This window comes from Rhinopithecus roxellana, chromosome 13, assembly GCF_007565055.1.
Source record: "Rhinopithecus roxellana isolate Shanxi Qingling chromosome 13, ASM756505v1, whole genome shotgun sequence".
Lineage (NCBI taxonomy): Eukaryota > Metazoa > Chordata > Mammalia > Primates > Cercopithecidae > Rhinopithecus > Rhinopithecus roxellana.
In genome coordinates, this window is record NC_044561.1 from 75,280,371 (window position 1) to 75,304,150 (window position 23,780).

The window sequence follows — 23,780 nt, forward strand, 5'->3', positions numbered from 1 at the left end:
GAGGAAGTGGAGGGAAAGCAAAGAAAATCCAACATTCTACCCCAGGAACTGTGTTGGAGAAAATGTCATGGAATCATTTATAACTGGTCAGTTTTGCTTTTGCCACCTTGACGTTGAGACCTCATGCATGACCAAGAGGTGACATGATGCTCCTCAAGAGGTGCCCAGCATTGCTTCGCATTTGTGTGTACATGTTCCGAATGCAGCCACACTTCGCTGTATCTCAGTCTCCCAACATAATTAAATCCCATTTCCTCACAGAAAAACAAGATAAATAAAATGCACTCGGCAGAAACACAGGATCTGAGGATTCACGACAAAACACCATGTCAAGGGCCATCTAGTCTCAGTGACTTCAGGGAGGGTGCAGGGGGGGAAAAAAAGTCTTGTTTTCTTTTGAACAGAAAAACACTTCCTCAAGAGCCCAAGTTTTGTGGAAACAATGGCAAGATAATTTGCAGGACCCCTTCACTATTTCACTCTGAAATGTAAGCTGGATTTTCCTACCAGGCAAATATTGCTGACCCCTTTTGATCCTTTTCCTCGCTCTGTTTTCATCCATTCCCCCAAATCAACACTTTTGGACAGGTTTCATTGACACTGGAGATGTTCAAATTAACCTGCAGAATTGAATCCAGGGAACCCAATGTCTTCTGAAGAAGCATATTGCAGAAGCCCCCAAATGCACAAGGTGTTGACGCTGACGTGCACCCATCAGCTCAGGACTCCTGGCGAGTTGTATAGGGACCTGGCCCAACTTTGGTGCCTACCCACCCACTACAACGTCCTGCCACAAATTTCTGCAAATTAGACATGCTAAGACAAAACAACCACAGCCTCTCTCTTTCAAGATCCTGCTGGCATTTCATTCACTTCATAGAGCAGCCCTGAGTGCTGATGAGTTGGTGTGGTGACACCTTGGCCCTGGCTGGGTGGCTATTTGTTTTCATTTCTCCTATTTGGCTAATTAAAGGCAATAATCAGTTGCAGGATGAACCAAGATTACAACAGGGACCTAGGGCTACACCAGCATTTGTACTCATGCCTTCGTTTATTCAGTCGGCCAATGTTTGTTGACCGCCCTGCGTTTTACCCCGCCTCCAAGTCAGCTCCTTCTGTGTTCTCTGGGGATGTAAGACAAGCACCGGTGAGGCCGTCACACCCCGAAGTCCAACAACCTGGGCTCACATCCTGGCTTTGCCACATCCGGGTGGCATGTGTCCGGTGGAAGCTAAGCCCATCTCTGAGCTGAGCCTGTTTCTCTGCCCATGAGAGGAAGATAATACTAACACCGACTCCAGGGTTATTGCAAAGATCAGATGGGAATAATGTATAGAAGCGCAAGGGGTCCGCTCCCAGTTAACAGGTGCTGTCATCCCCCTCGTCATCATCAGCGTCACTCCTGCCTTCTCAGCTGATCACTGGGGACCCCAAAAGTCTCCAGATGCAACCCCCAACCTCAAGGGAACTGAGGAATCCACTCTGCCTCATTTTCCTAAAATACCCCTGGGGCACAGAGAGTTTGGGGTCAGGCAGCTCTGAGGGGGCAGTGGGGAGCCCTCAGCTCTTCTGAACCCCTGCTGGGAAGGTCTGCCTGCGAGGCCAGGAAAGGGACAGAACATTCCATCTGCTCACTTCTCAACTCAGCCCCCAACCCCTCCCAAGGCCTCCTGAAGTTCCTGCCAGGCCCCCACATCCCCTGGGCTGGAGCTCGAAGACTCAGCCCCTCCTGACCCACTCCAGCCCCAGGCTGGGTGGGAAGAGCCATGCTTGGAAGCTTCGCTGCAGGAACTGGGCCTCCAGGGCCAGGCCGGCGCCCCTGAACACAGCCCGTGGCTGGAGTATTTGGACGCAGCTCACTGCCGAGCTTCCCACAGCATCCCGTCATCTGGGCCATCTGAAGCCCATCAGCCCCGAGTGGAGATGACAGTTTCTGGGAGAGCTGCTGCTCTTTAGCAGCTGAAGGTCTTGGCACTCTCACCTCTGAGCAGCCCAAGAAGAGATCGTGAACAGCCCCACACCCGGGCTTGACTTGTCTCCAGGCCCAGCCAAGCTCATCCAGGGGTCACTCCAGAGGATCTGGAGCTTGTGCTGCAGTGCCTGCTTCCCGTGTCCATCTTCCAGTCACCTTCTGCCCTGAGCCCAATTCCTCCCCTGGTGTCCAGGCTTAGGGAGCCCTGAAGAAAGGCAGGGCCAGCACTGTTTGTCCTCAGACCTTGGCCCAGGCCTCTGCAGCGGCCATGCATTCTTTCACTTGCCACATGTTCACTGAGCACCAAGTAGACAGCAGGCACCCAGCACCAGGTGAGACCTGAAGCCAGTGGCCTCGAGGGACCTGCTCTGTGCTGGGAGAGGCCAAGCAGCCCCCAGAGCTCCTTGGTGGAGGGGAGTGGTCTGCTCTGGGGGTGGGCTAGGGCCCCACTGTCCCCAGCACCTTAGGTCCTGAGTCCCGAGTGCCCTTTGTCCAGAAGCGTGGGTCCTTCTGCCCCTGGCAGGCAGCACCTGGTCACAGCGGGCAAGCCCGTGGAGGTTCTGGGCTTCTAGGAGTCTGCTCCACGCAGTAGGATTCTCAGAGGCCTCCCAGCCCCAGAATCTGGGACGGTCTCCATCTAGGAGGCTTGGATTCCAGGATGATCACATCTGGGAACCCAGGAGGAGATGCATCGGGGAGGCTGATTCTAGGATCCTCAGTATGGGGAGCGCATCACTATCTCCAGAACTGGGGCACCCCGGGGACAGGGCTGCGATGGAGGTTGCGGGACAGCCCTGCCTGGCTCTCTGTGGCCACAGTGGGGTTGGGAGGGCGGATGGGGTGGGTGTTCTTGGGGCATGCTGGGGTCTTACCCAGGTCTGTCTGCTTTGCAGCCCACACCGCACTGGCGGCTGGGGAGGCTGGGGGCAGCCGCCTGCACTGGGAACCCCGCTGCCAGCGGCCCTTGACAGATAGAGTGCCCAGCACTGCAATCCTGCCCCCACGCCTCAATGGACCTTGGATCTCCACGGGGTAAGACAGGTCATCCTGACCATGGGCCCATGGGCTCGGAGACTTCTACCTTTCTGAGACTCGGTGTCCAATCTTTGAAATAGGCATAATTCACATAGTTATCCAAGAGGCCCGCTATCTGCCAAGCTGCTGGCGATGCTTGCCTCCCCTCCCAGACTGCAATGGGAGGCAGGGACTGTGTTGGGCATCGCGTCCATGGACAAAATCCATTCAACACCTTGAGCACCTATTATACAAACTATTACGAACTGAGTGCCCGGGGTCAGCAGCGGGATGTGCCCTTAACATTTGAACACATGAATGAATAGTATAAACTTGAGATTGCACTGAGCTCTTCAATGAAGGAAATAAAACCAAGGATGTGATAGCAAGTGACCTGGAGAGTTCTTTAGAGAGTGATCAGGGGAGGCTTCTTGGAGGTGGCGACATCAGCTGAGAGCTAAAAGGAGAGGAATCAGCCATCTAGAGGGCCAGGGAAGAGCCAGGCAGAGGGGGCAGCTGGCGAAAGGCCCTGGGGTAGGTAGTGGCAGGCCAGGGAGAGCCTGGGTGCGCCCGTCTAATTCTGTCTAACCTGACAGGCTCACTCAACATTTCAGAGGCTCAGTTGCTGCTTTGCGGCCAATGGACTTTGCGTTCTCTCCTCATCTGTGGTGCACAAACCCTACAGCAGCCAGCTGAGTCCCACTCCTGGGGCAGGGATTGGGGAAAAGCGTGGCCCCTCCACACCTGGCACGTTCCTCCTTCCCCCAACATCCCCTCCAGGCCAGTCCCATTCTGGGGTCAAGGGCTGGCCTCTTGGTATCCTTCCTGTACCTCCTGAGGTCGGGCAGAAACTCCCAACTGCCAAACATCTGCTAGCGCTTTGGGTGGAGGAAGGGATGTGAGTTCTTCAAGGCCACTTGGAACACATTTGCAGGCTCAGCCAGGTTGCAAGCAGTCCCCACGCCCACGGCACAGTTCAGGGGAGATCTAGGCATCCACTCGCCAGGGTCACCCAGACAGAACTGGGGTGCAGGAAGAGGGGACACTGATTGCAGGCTGCTCCTGCCCCAAGACAGTAACATTTTGAAGTAGTTCTTCTAAGAAATTTCTTCTAGAGCTTTCTTCCTTGAAAGTTCCCTGCCATGCTCTCCAGACTGAGCTTGCTGCTTCCTGGGAGAAGAGTGGGAAAGGGCCCAGAGCCTGGGAACCATCGAGAGGTCCAGTGTGACCTAGTGTGTCCTGTTAGGCAAATCTCCCCTCTCCAGCCCTTGTCTGAGACCCTCAGGGGTATGGCTCACCCCTCCCTATTTTTAAGTACCTATACTAGTATTTACTTATCATTTTCTGTAAACCAACTTGTTTTTATTTACTAAAATATATTCATTTATTTTTACAGCTTTATTGAGGTATAATTGGCATACATTGACAGTGTAATGTGATTATTTTTAAAGAAAATGTAATATTCTGGATTTGGGGACCAGAGCCACTTGTCATAAATTAAAGGTAACTGTAAAATTAAATTCAACGAAAACAAAACAACATAAATCCTCTCTAGATCTGTTGCCGCCGAGGCTCTGAGTTGCTCTCTCTGGGAGAACAGGGAGGTTGGCACTAAAGGCACATTAGCTCTGACCAGAGAATTTCCCCTCAACATTATCAAAAAGATGGAAGAAAAGAAAAGGGAATTATTTCGTTGCTGGGTGATAACATGTTTCCTCTGCTCCAACAGCCCTGCTACAAAAAATATCAAGAAAATAGGCTGGGATCATGCCTGTAATCCCAGCACTTTGGGAGGCCGAGACGGGCAGATTGATTGAGGTCAGGAGTTCAAAACCAGCCTGGCCAACATGATGAAACCTCATCTCTACTAAAAATACAAAAATTAGCCAGGCATGGTGGCACATGCCTGTAATTGCAGCTACTCAGGAGACTGAGGCAGGAGAATTGCTTGAACCCAGGAGGCAGAAGTTGCAGTGAGCCGAGATTGCACCAGTGCCTGGGTGACAAAGTGAGATTCTGTCTCAAAAAAAAAAAGAAAGAAAATAGCAGTTCGAGAGGGTACCTGGTTAGAGTAAAATCGTGAGGAGAGTGCCTGCTCTTTTTCCCCCCGACTTCATCCACTGTCCACCCCACCTGCACCCTCAGTGGGAAGTCCCAGAGGCCTCCTCTGCCCCATCCTGGAGCTGACTGTGGGTCTAGGAGTCATTCCTCTTTCTTCTCCCTCCAACCCCTTCCCCTGGATCTGTTTGCATCACCAGCAAATGGCGTCTGGGGCCAAGTTCAGCCCACTTTCCAATTTTGTAAATAAAGTTTTATTGGCACACAACCATGCCCATCCATGTACATGTCATCTATAGCTGTATTAGCTCTACAATGGCAACTTTGAGTAGTTGCGGCAGAAACCACCCAGCCCACAAAAACAAAAATATTTATTACCCAGCCCTTTACAGAAAAAGTTTGCCGACTCCTGGTTTATATCTACAAGCCCTGTCACAGGCAAGGATGAGACCTGGTCAGGGCAGTGCGCCTAGAGAAGGGGGAGACAGGACGGGCCACCGTCATTCCTGATCACTACTCTCCCCTCCCTCCGTTCACTCAGCAAGGACGGCGGAGGGCGCGGGGCCGGCTCTGGGCCAGGTGCCCAAAGTCCAGTGAGGGAGGAAGCAGGCAGGGCATCCCGGAGCTCCCAGGCCTGTGGGTCCCCAGATGGTTGCAAAAGGGCCTCCAGTAGGGCAATTCGGATTGAAGGAATGGAGAATGAACTAGAAGGCTTGTGTTGAGGCCACGAGGCATCCAGTGCAAAGCCGCAGTCCCAAGGGTGGCTGACTGAGAGCAGTGAGGGGAACTGAAGTTGGAGGGGCCCAGGCCTGAGCTGAGGCCTAAGAGGGGGATTAGGGGGAGAACGCAGCACAGCCCAGAGGAGAGAGGGGCTCACGGCATGGTGTTCCCTCCGCACCCAGCCCATCTCCTTCCACCCCTGCAGCTGCGAGGTGCGCCCAGGACCGGAGTTCCTGACCCGCGCCTACACCTTCTACCCCAGCCGGCTCTTTCGAGCCCACCAGTTCTACTACGAGGACCCCTTCTGCGGAGAGCCTGCCCACTCGCTGCTCGTCAAGGGCAAAGTCCGCCTGCGCCGGGCCTCCTGGGTCACCCGGGGAGCCACCGAGGCCGACTACTACCTGCACAAGGTGGGCATCGTCTTCCACAACCGCCGGGCCCTGCTCGACGTCACCGGGCGCCTCAACCAGACCCGCGCCGGCCGGGACTGCGCGCGGCGGCTGCCCCCGGCCCGGGCCTGGCTGCCCGGGGCGCTGTACGAGCTGCGGAGCGCCCGGGCCCAGGGGGACTGCCTGGAGGCGCTGGGCCTCAGCATGCACGAGCTCAGCCTGGTCCGCGTGCAGCGCCGCCTGCAGCCGCAGCCCCGGGCGGCGCCCCGGTTGGTGGAGGAGCTGTACCTGGGGGACATCCACACCGACCGGGCCGAGAGGCGGCACTACCGGCCCACCGGCTACCAGCGCCCGCTGCAGAGCGCACTGGTGAGTGGGGCGGGGGGGTCTCAGGGGGCGAGCTCGGAGCTCAGCCCCGCAGCTTTGCAAGATCTGGGCCAGCCCAGGGCTCTGGCTGCCCGGCTGTCATCACTGCCGCTCCCCACTCTGGTCCACGTGCCTCAGGACATTTGCGCACCCTGTTCACGCTGCTGGAGACATCTTTTTTCAGCCTTTACAAGACTGGCGGGCCTCTGGTCGGCCTTCCCACGCTGGTCCTCCCCAGCCCCTGTCCTCGTGGGCACTGCAGGATCTCGTTTCTGCCCCTGCTGGGCACAGAGGCTTGGGCGGGTGTCCTCCTCCCTTGGTTCTTGGCTGAAATATCCACTCCAGTTCCCATTCTACTGTTCCCCGTTTCCCGCGAGTGACCTTGCCAGCTCTCAGCCCGTTCTGAAACTCCGTTGGTGACTTGTTTATTGCCTCTCCCTCTGGCGCTAGGTCCTTCACAAGGGTGGGGTCACAGCGGGCACCTAACACGACGGGTCAGGCACACGATCAGGACCAATAAATATGGATGGATGAATTAGGGAGAGGGCAGCTTTCCTCCAGGGTGCCGCTGAGGCCGCGCACACCAGCCCAGATGCCAGTCCCTTGAAATCTCAGTGCGAGCCTCACACTGACCTAGCCGCACAGCCACTGGGGCGCCACTCCCACCCATTCCCAAACCAGACGGCGAAGACACATGGCCTGGACTTCTTGTGAGAAGGCCGAAAGAGATCCGTCAGGTCTCGGGGGAGCCCGGGGTTCTGCATTTCCAGCAAGCCGTCGGGGGGGGGGGGAGGCTGCAGTCTAAAGGAAACCGCCTGTCTTTGACATGCTCCCCCTTGACTCCAACACGAATTTCATTTAAGCTGATTAACCTAGATTTTAGATGAAGCCATTGCCCGCATACCGTCCTAATTTGGGGAGGATCTAGTAGCACCCCCCACACACACTTCTTTTTTTTTTTTTTTTTTTTTTTTTTTTTTGCCAGGTGAACAAACAGGCAGAAAGAAACATAACTTTACTGTATAATGGCTCCTGGCACATAGCTGAGAGCCCGGCTCCTACAAGGGTGTGGACCTAGGACCTTCCTAGTGTCAGAGAACCCTCTGGTGAAGCCTAAGGACCCCTCTTCAGAAAATCTGTTTTTAAAAGCATGAGAGAAAATACGTGGGATTTAAATGAAAACCAATTCTATTAAAACAGTTACCCAAGTTTTAAAATATTAATTTGTGATATAGAAAAACAATAAATGTGAAATCTTTATTTGCCCTCATTTCAAAGCAGGGATGACTGCAAACCATGTTTCCAGTACCTGCAACGCTGTTAGCGTCATACAGAGTCAGAGGTTCTGCTGATGCTACTGGGGCTCGTTGCCTCCATTTACAATGAGAAGAAATGCTAACTTTTATTAGTGAAAGATTAGTGAAAATGAAGTTGAGGTTAGCATTCCAGGTGAAAAACCTCTGTACAAGGCACCCAATGCGTATTTCCTGAGTGCACAAATGAGCAGATGGAGGGAGGATGGATGAATGGGTGTGGATGGATGGATGGGTTCAGCATCCCCATGAAGTCCTCTTGGAGCTCTTACGCCACCTTCACATCATTCAGCATGTATTTGTTGCCTACTGTGTACTAGACATTCAAGGAACTAAACCAGATGAGGCAACTTCTCACCCCTGGCAGCAGCCACTTGTCATTGCCCCAATGCGGGAGCACTGTGGATGAGAGAGACCGGAAGCCTGCCTTCCTCCCCCTCCCCCCCCTTCTCCAAACCGAGAATCTCAGTAGCAGAGGAGGAACATGACACGAAGTTCTCATAATCAGAAAATCAGCCTCAGAGTTCTTTTTATGACCTCGAAATTATTCCCTTTTTGGCAACCAATATTCTAGGTTGGTGTGGCGTTAATCCTGCTTAGTTCAGAGAAGGCGCTAGTGGTGAGTTGATTACTGGCCGCCACCACCTCATTAGGAGGGGAAACTGCTCTGAATGCAGAGAGGACAGATCCCCGGGGGCTGCGGAGGCTGACAATTTCATGTGTCCTCAGGCAGGACTCTGGGGCCATGGCTGTCCCTGCCCTCCCTGCTGCCTGGCTAACCCGGGTGGCCAATCCAGCCTGAAATGTGATTGAGAAGCAAAACACATAGAAATGAATGCAGAGATGAACAGTGCCAGATGTACAGACATTAAATTAAAGGTCTGCTCACCAGTGGTTCCTCTCCTTGGGAAAAGAAAAAAGAAAGAGAAAAGACAGATAATTTAAAAGAAGGAACTGCTGCAGAGAAACCCCCAAGAAATGAATCAGTTGTTGCCTTAAGCTCTCTGGGGCCCACGCCCTGCCCATGACCCAAACCAGATGGTAAAGATGAACATTTTTAGAAGTTAATTTAAAACCAATTGGATCCCCAAATTCATTGCCTGGATATAGAATCCTAATCAATCAGCCAACACTGGACCAAAATTATCTGAGCCTGGTGTCACCTCTGGGGGTTAATTAGAAACTGTTATGTGGTGTTTGAGAAATAACTTTATGTAACAGGCTTAAATGAGTAAGAGTTTGGTTTCTGTACAAGTGTGAATTCTGCCTGCCGGGGGCCTTGTTTGTTAACGCAGGAGACTTCAGACCTCTGCAGAAAGATGCCCGGAAGATTTCCCATGGAGCCGGGAACCTGGTTTCACCACCTTCAAAAGCACCAGAGAAGGAAATGCCTTTTCTCACCCCTTTTTCACCTTAAAAGTTTGCTGGTTCTCAATTTGCTTCTGCTCTGCAGAAAACTGCTTGCTCCAAATTACTAACTAGCATCCCCAAACGTCCTATCTGCAGAGAATATCTTTTGTTTGTTTGTCTTTTGTGGTGGGTAAGGAGAGCTCTGGGATTATTTTGCTGTAATGCATTATGTCCTCTCAATATATATTAGTGTGACAAGTCAGAATGTGGGTTAAAATGCTAACATTAGAGTCAACTCCCATCAGCCGGCATCCCAATCACCAACACTCCAGCTAACTATCAAGCTTGCTTGCTCCTGTCACAAACATTTTTGCAGTCATTTGCTAGCATTTCAGAGAACCATCAAGCTCTCTGGGCCAAAATCCCCATAACCAAAGCCAATATGGTCTCCAATATTATATAAATCAAGGGAACTTAAGGTTCATTATAGAAATAAAAAATAACAGCTTATAAAATGACACCACCCCCCCCCAAAAAAAAAAAAGCACTGTTATCAATCATCCAATATTTTCTTTCTGAACCAGAACTTCTAAATGTCACTTGTCTGGCATGAAACTCACTCAGTGCTATATGAAAATCAGTGCTATATGGAACTCAGCAGTGTTATATGGAAATCTTGGGAGTTTTGCAAGAAAAAATATATTGGAGCTAATTTCCCAGCTGGGCCCTCAAAACGCCCCCTTCCTGTGCCTGTCCTGCCTGGACTGCAACTTTAAGTTTCCTTCTGGAATGGCAACAGCAGGAGATGTTTTCTTGTTCCCACATCAGCTTTGACAAGTTCCAAGGCCATTTAGCTTCCAGAACGGTGCTCTGGCCTAAAGTCTGGGCAGCAGCTTCTTTTTTAGAAATAAAATAGGAGAAGGGGAAGGAGAGGGAGAAAGAAGGAAGAAGTCTGTATCACATTCCTTTTTAGTGTCTACTGAGCCTTTTCACTCCAAAACGCAGACTACTCCCACGAAATTTAGTTTAGCATCTGTTTCCTGTTAACGTGTTTTATGGTAAACGCAGCTCACGAGAGTTTGTAAGGCAGGGACAACTGTAAATAAAAGCAAAGATGGAGGAAAATCAACTCATAGCCTGGGACAAGTGAGGGTGTGGCGGCACCTGAAGACCTAAGTGTGGCCGGTTTTCCCTATAACAAATAACATGAGAATGAACATCTTTGAGCCACACAGCTCTTTACGAGATTTCAATTATCTCCTTCGCACAGACTTAAGCAATGGGCTTCCAAAGACATAATTTTTTTTTTATTTTTTTGTGAGATGGAGTCTTGCTCTGTCACTCAGGCTGGAGTGCAGTGGCACAATCTCAGCTCACTGCAGCCTCTGCCTCCAAGATTCAAGCAATTCTATATCAGTCTCCCAAGTAGCTGGGATCACAGACGTGCACCACCACACCTAGCTAATTTTTGTATTTTTTGTAGAGATGGCATTTCACCATGTTGGCCAGGATGGTCTTGATCTCCTGACCTTGTGATCCATTGATCTATCTGCCTTGGCTTCCCAAAGTGCTGGGATGACAGGCTTGAGTCACTGCACCCGGCCAATTTTTTTTTTTTTTTTTTTTAGATGGTGTCTTGCTCTGTCCCCCAGGCTGGAGTACAGTGGTGTGATCTTGGCTCACTGCAACTTCCACCTCCTGGATTCAAGCAATTATCCTGCCTCAGCCTCCTGAGTAGCTAGGATTACAGGCATGTGCCGCCACACCTGGCTAATTTTTGTATTTCTAGTAGAGATGGGTTTTCAGAACCGTGTTGGCCAGGCTGGTCTTGAACTCCTGACCTCAAGTGATCTGCCCACCTCAGCCTCCCAAAGTGCTGGGATTATAGGTGTGAGCCACAATGCTTGGTTCAGACATATTTTGATGGCTTTTGATCCTTGTTGCCATATTCGCTTTCCATGGGGTAGGTAGAGCAAATGATGCGCACCTTCCACTGTGAGATTTCTAAAGACAAAAATCCTCTCTTCTCTACCTGTAGGGAAGATGTAACCTGCTATGAGCACAGGAGAGTGGGAGCTCAGAGAGCCAGGTGTAAGCCAGGCTGTATTTCAGCTGGTCTCTGCCACTTCCAGGCTGGACAACCTGGGCAGTCCAGCTGGTCCTCTGGGTCTCAGCTCCCTCAGCTATAACATGTACCAGTTGCCCGGGAAGTGCTTAGCATAGTTCCTGGCACTTCGGAAACACCTAGAAGAGTGAGCTAGAAAAAAGATCAGCTTTCACGGTCAAATTCCAGGACCAAGCAGACTGGGCATGAGCAAGAACAACTTCTCTCAGGTCCCAAGCGAAGGCCACCTGTGCTTCCATTCACTTCTCATTTATTCATGCAACAAATATGTGCTTGCTGCGAGCCAAGCCCTGTGCTGTGGGGATGGGGTAGCCGCAGAGAGACAGTTCTGGCTTTCTAGGGCTTTTTAGGACTGTAAGGCATAATGCGTTCCAGTTTGATGAGGGGCGAGGGGTAGAGAGAAGAGAGTCTCAGGGGGTGGAATGAGGAAGAGAAAAGAGGGTAGTGTGCCAGCCCTGAGGCCCACCTTACATGGGGCATTCGGGAAAGCTCTCTCTGGTGCCCAGCAGAGACCTAGTAAGACGGAGCTGGCGGGGAGTTCCAGGTGCATCAGACAGCGGGAGACCCAAGGCCCGGGGGATACAGGGGCTGATCTCCATCAAGGAGGCCCTCCTGGCTGAAGCAAAAAGACCGTCCTGACTGAAGGCAGGGAGTGAGGAGAGAGAGGAGGGAGGGGCAGGCCGCACCTCACTCTGCCTTTTCACCCCTGCAGAGCTGGGGTTCCTTTCCAGGCTCTACCCCAACCTTTCCGTGTGGGACAACCACTGTTTTTCTGTTTGTCTTTCGCCAGCACCACGTGCGGCCGTGCCCAGCCTGTGGCCTCATTGCCCGCTCTGATGTGCACCACCCGCCCGTGCTGCCGCCCCCTCTGGCCCTGCCCCTGCGTCTGGGCGGCTGGTGGGTCAGCTCGGGATGCGAGGTGCGCCCAGCGGTCCTGTTCCTCACCCGGCTCTTCACTTTCCACGGGCACAGCCGCTCCTGGGAAGGGTATTACCATCACTTCTCAGACCCAGCCTGCCAGCAGCCCACCTTCACCGTATATGCCGCCGGCCGCTACACCAGGGGCACGCCGTCCACCAGGGTCCGCGGCGGCACCGAGCTGGTGTTCGAGGTTACACGGGCCCATGTAACCCCCATGGACCAGGTCACCACGGCCATGCTTAACTTCTCTGAGCCACGCAGCTGTGGAGGTGCGGGGGCCTGGTCCGTGGGCACTGAGCGGGATGTCACAGCCACCAATGGCTGCCTGCCGCTGGGCATCCGGCTCCCACACGTGGAGTACGAGCTTTTCAAGATGGAGCAAGACCCCCTCGGGCAAAGCCTGCTCTTCATCGGACAAAGGCCCACCGATGGGTCAAGTCCCGACACCCCAGAGAAACGCCCCACCTCCTACCAAGCACCCCTGGTGCTCTGTCGGGGAGAAGCCCCCGACTTCTCCAGGCCCCCGCAGCACAGGCCATCGCTGCAGAAGCACCCCAGCACAGGGGGTCTTCACGTAGCCCCCCTCCCACTTCTGCCCCTAGTTCTAGGGCTGGCTTTCCTCTACTGGCTATGACATTGGACTTGACATCAGGATGGTGGCTCTGGACATCCATTCAACTCTTCAGACTCCCTCCTGGAAACTGTAGGGAAGGAACCATCCTCCTCTGCTCTGTCATGGATGGATGCACAGCCCCACTGCTTCCAAACTTTGCCTGCATTCCATGTGGCTCAGGGCATGAGCTTAACACCTGCAAAGCCTATACCACATCCCACAGCCCAGGTCCCAGTCACGCACTTGGACGCGGCAGTAATGTTCATTGCTATGTGAGTTTCTAAAGATCACTCCCAATTTTTCTACTTTCCTTATCCTTGGCAGCCCGCCAACAGGTGCAGTCAGGTGGCCACACGGAACGCCCCCATCCCACGCTGCCCCCCGTTCTTCCCAGCCTGACCCTTGGGATTCCAAGATGGGAGCAAGAGGAGACCCTGAGGTTCTGCCTAGGGACAAGGCCTACTGCTCTGCCATGTCTGTAGGTTGTGGTTTAAAGATTATTAATTCGAATTTAGCAATACGATCTCTTAAGTGGTGCCATGAATTAAAGATGCCACTTCGGGCTTTCAGTGCTTCTCAGCTTTCTGGCAAAGGGCTTGTGTCTTCAGGGGCAGCTCAGCTTTCCTGAGTCCTGACTGCTGGCATTCGTCTGCATCTGCCTGTGCTTCTGTGAGTCAGACCTCAAGCTGCCAATACTGCGTGTGGATAAATCCAGTTTTCCCAGGCCAGCATACAAATGAAGAGGACTCCATCTGAGCTGAGAAGTGTGGCCTCCCCAGAGCAGGCTGCAGCCTCCAAGCCTCCCTGGCCCAAGCGAATGCCAGTGTGCACCAGGCTGGCTGCTGGGGGCAGGTCTTTGGAGGGGAGCAGCGTTTCCAGCCTTCTGAAAGTAGTTAATGGTAATGACCGCCATAACACTAACATGCTCTGCAATTCGCCCTGCCCAGCCATGCTCGGTTGCCAAGATTTCCTGTTCTTGCCTGACAAACGAAATCTCTGAATGTGTATCTTTGGGCGCACCCTAGGAAGAAGTCGGGGTCGCCAGGCTACATGGCGACATCTGGGCAGCTCTGCCTTGCCCAGCCTCCTTGCCATGATCCTAATATATTGGTGTCCTCTGCTCAGAAGGGACTGTCATCATGGTGGGAACAGACTGTGCCTCTCCAGGGACTCTGCCCGAGTTCCCAGGGCCTCATCTGTACACTGTGAAATTAACTGGCCTCCTGGTGGGCCCAAGAGTTTTCAGGACTAGGGGCTGATGACTCACCCCCTCCTTCCTCCTCCTGATCTCTAGCTCTAGCTCTTATCACAGATTTTGAACAATTGTCTCTGAGGTTAATGATGCTTTCAGAGGGAAGCCCTTGTCCTCCTTGAGATTGTGTGGGGTCCAATCAGCCTGCTGAAATTGCTCCCACTTATTACCCATTCTTCTTCTTAAAAAAAAAAAAAAAAAAGCCCATCAAGTTGGCATTCTCTGTAGGTCTCAGACAGCTACCAGTGTTCCTGGCATATTTACCAAAGTACAAGAAAGAATTACATTATTTATGGTCTCAGACGACATTGGGGTGGGGGGAGCTCCTGTTGGGGACAGAGGTGGGTGTTGATGATGTGTCCACGGCTGAGCAGGTCTTTTGTATCCGAGACGTGAAGCAACCACGCCACCATTTATCATCAAATTTGAACCTTTTAATACAATTAAACAGCCTGAAAAATGCTCTTGCTGGTTATTAAAGTCCACCAAGGGAATTATGGTTCTAAAGAAAGGAAGCGGAATGTCTTCCAGAGAATGTGTGAAAGAGAATGAAACCAGTGGAGGTAAAGCCCAGCTCTCTCAGTTCTGCTCTCATGTCACTGCCTGCCCTGCTGAAAACCCCCCAGGGGCTTCCACTGCACTCAGAATAAAAGCCTGACTTCTGGCTCACTGTTGCCTGCAAGGCTCAGCCACGCCTCCCCATGCCCTGGCCACACTGGCCTTCCTTCTGTTTCTTGGATCACAGGAGCTGTTGCTTGCCTTGGGGCCTTTGTACAAGCTTCTGCCTAGCGATTCTTCCCCAGACCTTCAGAAGCTTAGCACTTCATTTTCAATCAAGTCTGGGACCAGATGTCACCTCCTGAAGATGTCACCATTCGCATCCCAAAGAGTAGCCCCACTTCTTCCCCGGTCCTTCTGTCAATCCATTGCATCACAGGTGCATGTTCTTTGTCATGAAAACTGATCACTGTCAGAAATGACCTTATTTGCCTGGAATGTAAGCTCCAACGAAAACGACTCGGCTCTGACTCGCTGCCTGCAATCCTTCCAGAAGGGTCCAGTGTGCCTGGTGCATGGTAGAAAGACCTTCAATGAATATGGCGGACTCAGCAAATGTTGGTTATCGCTGTGAAGCCTCACAGTGAGACCTGTGAATGGGCCACCTCCATCTACCAGATTCAGTGACCCGAGCTCGGAGGGCCCAGCTGAGTCAGTGAGAGGGCTGTGAGTCTCTGCGTCTTGCACGTGAGGACACTGAGGCACAAAGAGGAGAAGTGGCTGGGCTCCAGAGCCTGAGATCCAGGACTCTGTCTCACAGCCCAGGGCTTGGGGTGTCCTCCTGACTCTTGGAGGGAATGGGATTCCTTGACTTCATCTGGGGAAGGCAATTTAGTGTTGCTTCCTGGGACGTGGCGTGGGCCATCCCTAATGAAAAGGAGTGTGTTGAGCAGGACAGCAGCTTCCTGGATCCCCTCAGTTGGACTTAGTTGCTCTCTGCTTGCTGGGGCTTGTTAGTTTGGGGACAGGTGATGCTGCTTGGAGCTACGAAGGCTGAAGAAAGGGCAACCATCCCTTTTCTCCCAGGGAGAAGGTCAAGGCTTCCAAGACTCTGGGCTGATAAAGGAAGGGGTCGTTTCAGAGGCTGAGGGGCTGAGACTCCCTGGCGACAGGGCCAGAGGCCCATGGGCACTAAGCCTTCCTTCCAGCCCTTTGCTCCTGCCCCTTAAGTCTCTGCCCTTCACATAAAACGTGAGAGCGCTCTCATCCACAGAGGGGGAGGAAAGCCCAGAGTCCTATTTCCAAATAAAATTAATATTCTCCATTGCATGTTCAGTCACGCTGAAAGGTGGGGGGTGGGTGGGAAGCCCATGCAGTTGATAATTTCATTGTGCAACTCCCAGGAGAGCAAATGAGCTTTTTTCCCTTAATAAAAAGTTGAAATTGTATACAGCTCTCAGAGGTCCATTAACTAACAGATGCTGGTTATCATAAGAAGCTCTTTGCCTTTCACTAAGCGCATGTTTTTCATCTCCCAGCGGTGCTACCGGGCTGAACAGCAGCGTGTGGCTTGGTGACGCAGGCCCGCCAACACGTGGCCCTGGTCTGTGCATCCTCTCCTGGGGCACAGGTGACTCAGGCATGAGGGGCTAGAGCTTTCTGACGCAGAATGTAGCACTGCATCAGGGCCTGGTCGGGGCTGATTCATACCCATTAGCATTGCAGACTGGAGCCAAGCAGGGAAGAGCTGTTCCCACTTCAAGGGGGGACTTGAACAGTAGCGTGCAGCCTCCAGTCTGCTCCTGATGGTTCTGAGAGACTGAAAGCCTGCTCCTGCTCACACACACAACCCCCCTTAAATGGATGTCAGCATGAGCACAAATGACCTGTCGACATTCCCCAAAACCACCCTTCCAAGCTTCCAGGCAGATCCTCCTCCTGCCCACTTGGCACCTCCACCTTCCATTTCGGCCACAGTGGCCTCCTTGCTCTCCTGCAGTCCCATGGAACCTGGTCCCTCTCAAGGTCTTGGCTCCAGCTCTCCCTCGCCTGGAAGGCTCTGCCCACCTCACCCCTGACTACCCCAAAGATAGCGTCCACCACAGCACAGTCACTTCATCACAGCATTTGTCGGTAGCCAAAATCTGAAAAAACTCCTGGTTGTTGGTTTTCAGCTATTGTTAGCCCCTCTCCTCTAGAATGAGCTCTGTGCCAGCAGGGTCCTTGTGTGTCTCGTTCTCCGTGGGCCCCCAATGTTAGAATGGTGCCGGGCACATAGTAGGACATCAGTAAATACCAGTTAAAAGAATACATGTTCCAAGACCTGGTTGGAGGCTCCGAATTCAGGCAGCAGGATGACACCCACACACTATACTGGCTTGGAATTTTGATGTTGCTGACTTTTTTTTCTAATCAGGTGGGCAGAACAGAACCAAGGCCTGTGAACTTGAGGACATCTGTTTTCTACTAGCCAGGATATTTCTAGAATAGCATTAAAGACCACTGCTATCCCCGAATAGGAGGCCACAGGGCCTGGTGAGAGGTGCCTTGCGACTCCATCTCAAGCTTCTCATCTCCCAAAGGCCAGGGAGACTAGGAGAGCCTCAGCCTCACACAGGTACCTAAGACTTTCCTTTCTTAGCTTTGGAGCCTCTATCTCCCCCACTCCCTACCCTGCCAGCTTCAGTTTCTTTATCAATAAAATGGGCTGAAACCTGATGGTTCCTGAAGCCAACCAGCCCCAACACCAGTTACAGGAAGACCCAAAATAGTAAGGGATTCAAATGGAATCAATAACGTATTTTGAGAGAAATGGCAAAAAAAAAAAACAAAAAGAAAGAAAAAGCTGGGCGTGGTGGCTCATGCCTGTAATCTCATAACTTTGGGAGGCTGAGGCAGGCAGATCACGAGGTCAGGAGATCGAGACTATCCTGGCTAACATGGTGAAACCCCATCTCTAAAAATACAAAAAATTAGCCAGGCGTGGTGGCACACACCTGCAGTCCCAGTTACTCGGGAGGCTAAGGCAGGAGAAACACTTGAACCCGGGAGGCAGAGCTTGCAGTGAGCCGAGATTACACCACTGCACTCCAGCCTGGGTGACAGCAAGACTCTGTCACAAAACAAACTCTTAGTGAGGATGGGTCTTTGTCCTGTGATATAGTATGTATTTCCTAGGGGTTATTAATAACCTACTGCTCTCACTCCTGCATTTGACACTGTTTTTAATCCCTCAGGAGAAAAAAAAATTACCAAAACCTAGGTGGTCACTACTTCTGGTGAAATCAACTGCCTGTTTAGTAAAAAGACCCACAGATATTTGCTGAGCACCCATCATGTGCCAGGTGCTATGCTGGATGTCTTAGAAGGAAGGCCTTCCAGACTTCCAGCGAAGGTGGGGCAGGCAGACACCTACCTTTAGCTCCACTTCCTTCTGAAGTCCTAACAAATTATGGGAAAGAATTAAAGGGCACAAGATCACATGAATAAACAGAAAAGTAAGAACATAGCCAACAGGAGATGTCAGCAAAATTCTGGAATCTGGAAAGCTGATGGGTAATTTATCACTGGCAGGAGATTACAGAAGGTGGAAAGCAGGTTGGTCGAGGGGCGCAGCTCAGAAGCAAGTCCACTTGTGCCATGAATCCCCCCTAAGACTTAGGAAATGGTGGCCCTAGGCATGGCAGAAACCAACAGAACAGTAGGGCTAAAAACAGGAGGAATCTTTGAAATGTTTTACAAGTCTGTAAAAGGAATTCTACTCCTAGATCCCATCCCTAACCACTGTAAGAAACCAAAAGTTTAACTCAAAAATCTTTGGACTTAGCAACAGCCCAGGGTAGAGTATCATGCTAAAAATTTAGATACAGGTTAAATGAAGTATCCCCAATATGAAAATTCAAGATCCAAAATGCTCCAAAATCCACAACCTTTTTTGAGTGGTGACACAATGCTCAAAGGAAATGCTCACTGAAGCATTTTGAATTTTGGATTTTCAAATTAGGGATGTTTAACTGGGAAGTATAATGTAAATATCTGAAAATCCAAAAAAATCTGAATTACAAAACACTTCTGGTCTCCAGTGGAACAACATACAAAAAATACAGAACAACAACAAAAAAGAACAAAGCAATAAAGGGCCATAATATCCTCAGTGAAAAAAATATATACATACATCTTGCAGCAGGTTGCTGTAACAAAGAGTAACTGGAAAAGAAAGATGTCTTGAAAATTATAAATATGTTAGCAGAAAAAAATAAAAAGGTTGGAAATTAAAGGTGAAGAATATTCCCAGAAATAAAAAAAGAATCAGGAATTAGAATGGCGCTTGATTTCTTAAAGGCAACACTAGAAGCTGGAAATCGGTGGAACAATGCTTCCAAAATCCTCAGAATGATTTAAACCTTGTGTTTTATACCCTGTACAACTAATCAATCAAGTGGGAGAGCAGAATGGGACATTTTCAGACATGTAAAGTTCTCAACAAAATTATGTCCCGCATACTCCTTGCTCAGAGACCTGCTAAAGGATGTGCTCCCCCCAAATGAGGTAGTAAAACAAAAGAGAGGAAGCTAGAAATCCAGAAAAGAAGGGATCCAATCCAGAAGAGTGCAAAAGGAGTTCTGAAGATGAGAGTGAGTGAAGGCCCTGGAATGAGAGCTGTGCAGTAGGCTTAGATAGCAGTCAGTCCAGAGAGGAGCAGGAGAACAGAGAGCTCTAGGAGTGATCTAAGAAAACCAGAAAAATCAGATTGCCTGAGGTGTTGTGATTGTGCTGAGGAGATTTACACTTCTATCAGGGTCTGGGCTGAATAGGTGACAGATACATTGGAAGCTAAGCAAACAAAACACTAAGATTTAGTAACTCCGGGAAAACAAAGGATTACACATAAAAGGGAAATAGAAGCATAGCACATCCAAGGTACAGCTGTAAACAATATCTCAGTAGTCTTAATCATGCAGAAGTATACTGGTGTAGTCAAAAATTATAACATGACTGAGGGAGAGAGAAGGAAATCTATGCTTGGGATGTGGTTGGGAGAAAGATTATTAAAACTAAATCCCTCCCTTCCTCAGGAGGAAATCAACAGATAATATATAGAAGTGAAAAATCAAGAAAAAGTAATATAACCACATTATTAGGAAATGTAGATGCTAATATCAGAAGAAACAGTTCAGTGTGCTCAACTGGCTACCTCTGGGAAGAGGTAGCCCAGGGCGATATGGGCCTGCTACTTTTCACTATGAGCCTGTTATAGCTGTTTGGCTTTTTATATTATGCACACAAAATACTTTGGTATAAAAAAAAAATGAGACCACCACAAAACCAAACCCAACAACAAAAACCTTGAACTTCCCCTCAAATTGCTTTCAATCCAGTAAAGGGCAGACTGTGTTGAGAGGTTTCTAACGCTCTGGGAGGCGAGAGTGGTGAAGCACAGAGGGCTAAGCGGGGCAGCCAGGCCCACTCATGGGAGAACAGAGCATTCGGGAGTCTGAGCTTCTGGGAAACAGGAGGAAAAGTGGGACCATGACAGGGTCCTAGCCGTGGCCCGCCAGCCCTTCCTCACATATCAGCTGGAAGAATATTCTAGGGTGGTTTTCTCATTACTAATGGAGAATATTTTCTTTAGTGTGGAGGCACTCTTAGGGCCAACAATGTGACTGTATGGTGGGGTTAAAATATAACAGCAGGTCTTGGCTTGACTTCAAAAGCTTCTTGTCTTCCCTACACATTTCTTTAACATTTTTCGAAGTGGCATAAAGGTAATATTTTTTCAGAAAGTCCGTAACACTAATTTTGTGTTTCTCCAAATTCGTACTATTTTCTTCTTTGAAGTGATTTTAGCAGTCAAACATTGCTAAGAAAACAGAGGCCAAAGTTCTACCTGGAAAAAAAGAAAGCCCTAGACTCTGAAGTGCAATTTCTGAGAGTATTTTCAGTTTCTAATGGGGCATGTCACTCCCATTACTCCTTGGCAAATTATCAGGTAGCAGGTTTTGTCTTCTAATGCACTAACCAGAGATAATGGCAAATCAGTGTGGTCCCTTCTTCAAAATAGCTCCTTGTGTTGCTGTTTAGAAAACTCCTTCACAGTTCGGGTTTTAACGCTTCAGTTTTTGTTTTGAGATGGAGTCTCGCTCTGTCGCCCAGGCTGGACTGCAGTGGTCGGATCTCAGCTCACTGCAAGCTCCGCCTCCCGGGTTTATGCCATTCTCCAGCCTCAGCCTCCCGAGTAGCTGGGACTACAAATGCCCGCCACCTCGCCCGTGTTAGCCAGGATGGTCTCGACCTCCTGACCGCGTGATCCGCCCGTCTGGGCCTCCCAAAGTGCTGGGATTACAGGCTTGAGCCACTGCGTCCAGCCAATGCTTCGGGTTTTAACTCTTTAACGACCACCACCATTTTTCAGTCTCTCTTACAGAAGCTCTCTTTGGTCTGGGATGCTAACATTTGCCTCCCCTACACCCTCTGTGAAGGCCATGGTTAAAAGGACCCCAGGGATGCAAGAATGACATGAATGCAGCCAGATGAGAGCAAGTGAGGTGGCCGGTACAGGTCAAGAATCAGAGCTCTAGCAGTTGCCATGAAGGGTTATTTCCCCTGCCCAATCCACTTCGATACACTTTGCTGCAAGTTCTTTTCCTGTTAATAACACAAGGTAGATTCCAATTTCCACATTCATGACTGTGTGCCCTTAGCCTCTTCCTTTCTGCTGCTCTGCCGTCAGCCCTTGGTGTGATAAGCCTTTATTCCCTTTGGCCTTACTTCACTCTGGGTCCTCATGTGTGTTTTCAAATGGCCTTTACGTACATAAACAACTGCTCAACCCAAGAACCACAAACTCAAGGTAAGATACCACGTGCATGTTACAGGTGAGCAAAGATCAAAAAGTTAAGATGGCACAAGGTGTTGGCAAAGAGTAAAGCAGCAGACCCTGCGAGGACTATGAACTGGTACGTCCTCTTTGGATGCAATGTGGAAGCCATCTAACACAATTTAAAATGCAGGCTTCCTTTGACCCAACCATTGCTCCTCTAGGAACTGATTCTGTGATATTCTTGCTCATTTGTAGGAGTATTTGTTGTAGCGTTGTCTTTAGCACCGAGATTAGAAACTGCTTAAATGCAGCTCAATAGAGGGCTGGTTAAGTAAATTAAGGGCACATCCATACAGAGGAAAATTATAGAGCCATAAAGAATGATGTGGGCTGGCATGAAATGATCTCCAAGATAAAACTTCAAAGTCAAAAAAGGAACATGCACAACAGAGCAGTTAGTGTGTGCTGTTGCCTGTGTATTAGAAAACACACAGTTGGTCGGGTGCAGTGGCTCACACCTGTAATCCCAGCACTCTAGAAGGCTGAGACAGGAGGATGGCTTGAGCCCAGGAGTTTGAGACGAGCTTGGGCAACATAGAGAGACCTCACATCTACAAAAAATAAAAAAGACAGCCAGGCATGCTTGTGCCTATGGTCCCAGATACTCAGGAGGCTGGGGTGGGAAGACTGCTTGAGGCTAGGAGGTGGAGGCTACAGTGAGCTGTGGGGGTCACACCACTGCACTCCAGCCTGAGTGACAGAGTGAGACCCTGTCTCAAAACAAAAAGAAAACACAAGGCTGGATATACACAGACATATATGTGCACAGATCTCTGGAAAGAGTCAATACATGGAAAGTTCAGGATATCTCTGGAGAAAGGTTTGCGAATGGAGGAAACCTGACTTTGTATACTGTGTACGACACCCTTTGGTCTTGTATGAAGTCTTACCATTTGCCTACCTTACTTTTCCAAAAGAAGTTAAAATTGTTTTCATTAATGTTTTAACAAGGTAACACTCTAAGATGGAGAACCATCAACCACTACTTAAAAGACAGACTCCACCCACCTTTCAAAGCTGGAAGCAATTTACACAGGTGGGTACTTTTGTAAATCAATGATGACACACACTTCCCCCAACAGGAAAACACTGGTGTGCAAGCTGGTCCCTGTGCTTAAGCTCTCTGGGCAAAAGTTTCCTCATCAGTAAAAAGAGGACGTTGACCTAAGCGATCTCTTAGATCTGTTTTCTGGTGCAAGGTATCTCTGATTTTAATTTAAACCAATGTCATGTTCCTACGAAGCAGCGAGAGTCAAGCAATGGGCTCTAGTCCACACTCCAAAGCCTATCTCAATGGAATGAAGCCATCCATTCAAAATAATTTTACACTGAAGCATCCTTTAAATATATTCAGAGCACAGAATTTATTGAACATAATATGGAGACAGCTAGTACAAAAGTTTATGCCTTGGCAGGGCAGGTTTCATCAGGCTGATATGGAACATGGGAGAACATGCTGTTAATGGCTCTTTCGGTCTGGACCCTGCAGAAATACATCTCCTTCTCTCTGGGAAACATCATGTCAGCTTCCAAGCCATGGGTTTATTACATATCAGATAACCAAAATGTGCAACAGTAAAGAGTCCTTTCCTGCACCAACTTTTTAAATGACTTCCATGTCAAAACAGCAAATACAATGAAAACTACATAAAGGAAAAATTATGAAAACTAAAGCATTCTAAGACATCTCTTAAGATACTCAGTTCCTAAAATGTTAACATACATCGAAGACAATAAACACATTAGAAACTGCAGGAATCTTTTTTCAACATAGGGAGAAAGACGTAGAATAGGGAGAGAACAGCATGAGTTACTGAAACCAGTTATTCAAAAAGGAGAGGAAAGGTGAAGGGAACACTGAAATAGATCACTTTTAGTTTCTTATAGGAAGTTCCAAATGGCAGCAGTTTATAAATAGTCTTTAAAAAGGAAACAACAGCAACAGAAATGAGAACCAAATGTATTTTGCATTTTTCTCTCAGTGTATAAGCTTGAATCACCTTACTTAGGCTACATACGAATGAAAAATATAAAAAGTCACTCCCACTGACTAATTTCTCAGCACCTCATATAGTAGCAGACAGACAGAGGGTACTTATGAAACGTTTGCTAAGGAGTGAATGATGAAAAGCAAAAAGTAGTTCTTGTACACATGGTCTCAGTATCACACAGACAATAAATTCTGACCTTTGAATTCACATAAAAGATGCAATGGAAAAACACTTTAACATGGATGCTGCACGAGAGGATTAACAGCTGAATGCAGTCTATTTCGTAAAAACAAAAGAAAGATGGGAATGCAGGCAGCC

The 23,780-nt window shown here is 49.6% G+C and overlaps 1 protein-coding gene across 1 annotated transcript in view; it reads left to right on the forward strand.

Moving 5' to 3' along the window:
- The window catches only part of APCDD1L (APC down-regulated 1 like), a 56,549-nt gene extending 41,996 nt beyond the window's left edge, over positions 1-14,553 (forward strand). The window contains exons 2-4 of the mRNA XM_030914525.1: positions 2,866-3,004; positions 5,970-6,522; positions 12,098-14,553. Coding sequence (XP_030770385.1) covers positions 2,866-3,004; positions 5,970-6,522; positions 12,098-12,862 — 1,457 coding nt within the window. The 3' untranslated portion in view covers positions 12,863-14,553. The remainder of the gene's footprint in view (positions 1-2,865; positions 3,005-5,969; positions 6,523-12,097) is intronic.
- Positions 14,554-23,780: the final 9,227 nt, after the last annotated feature.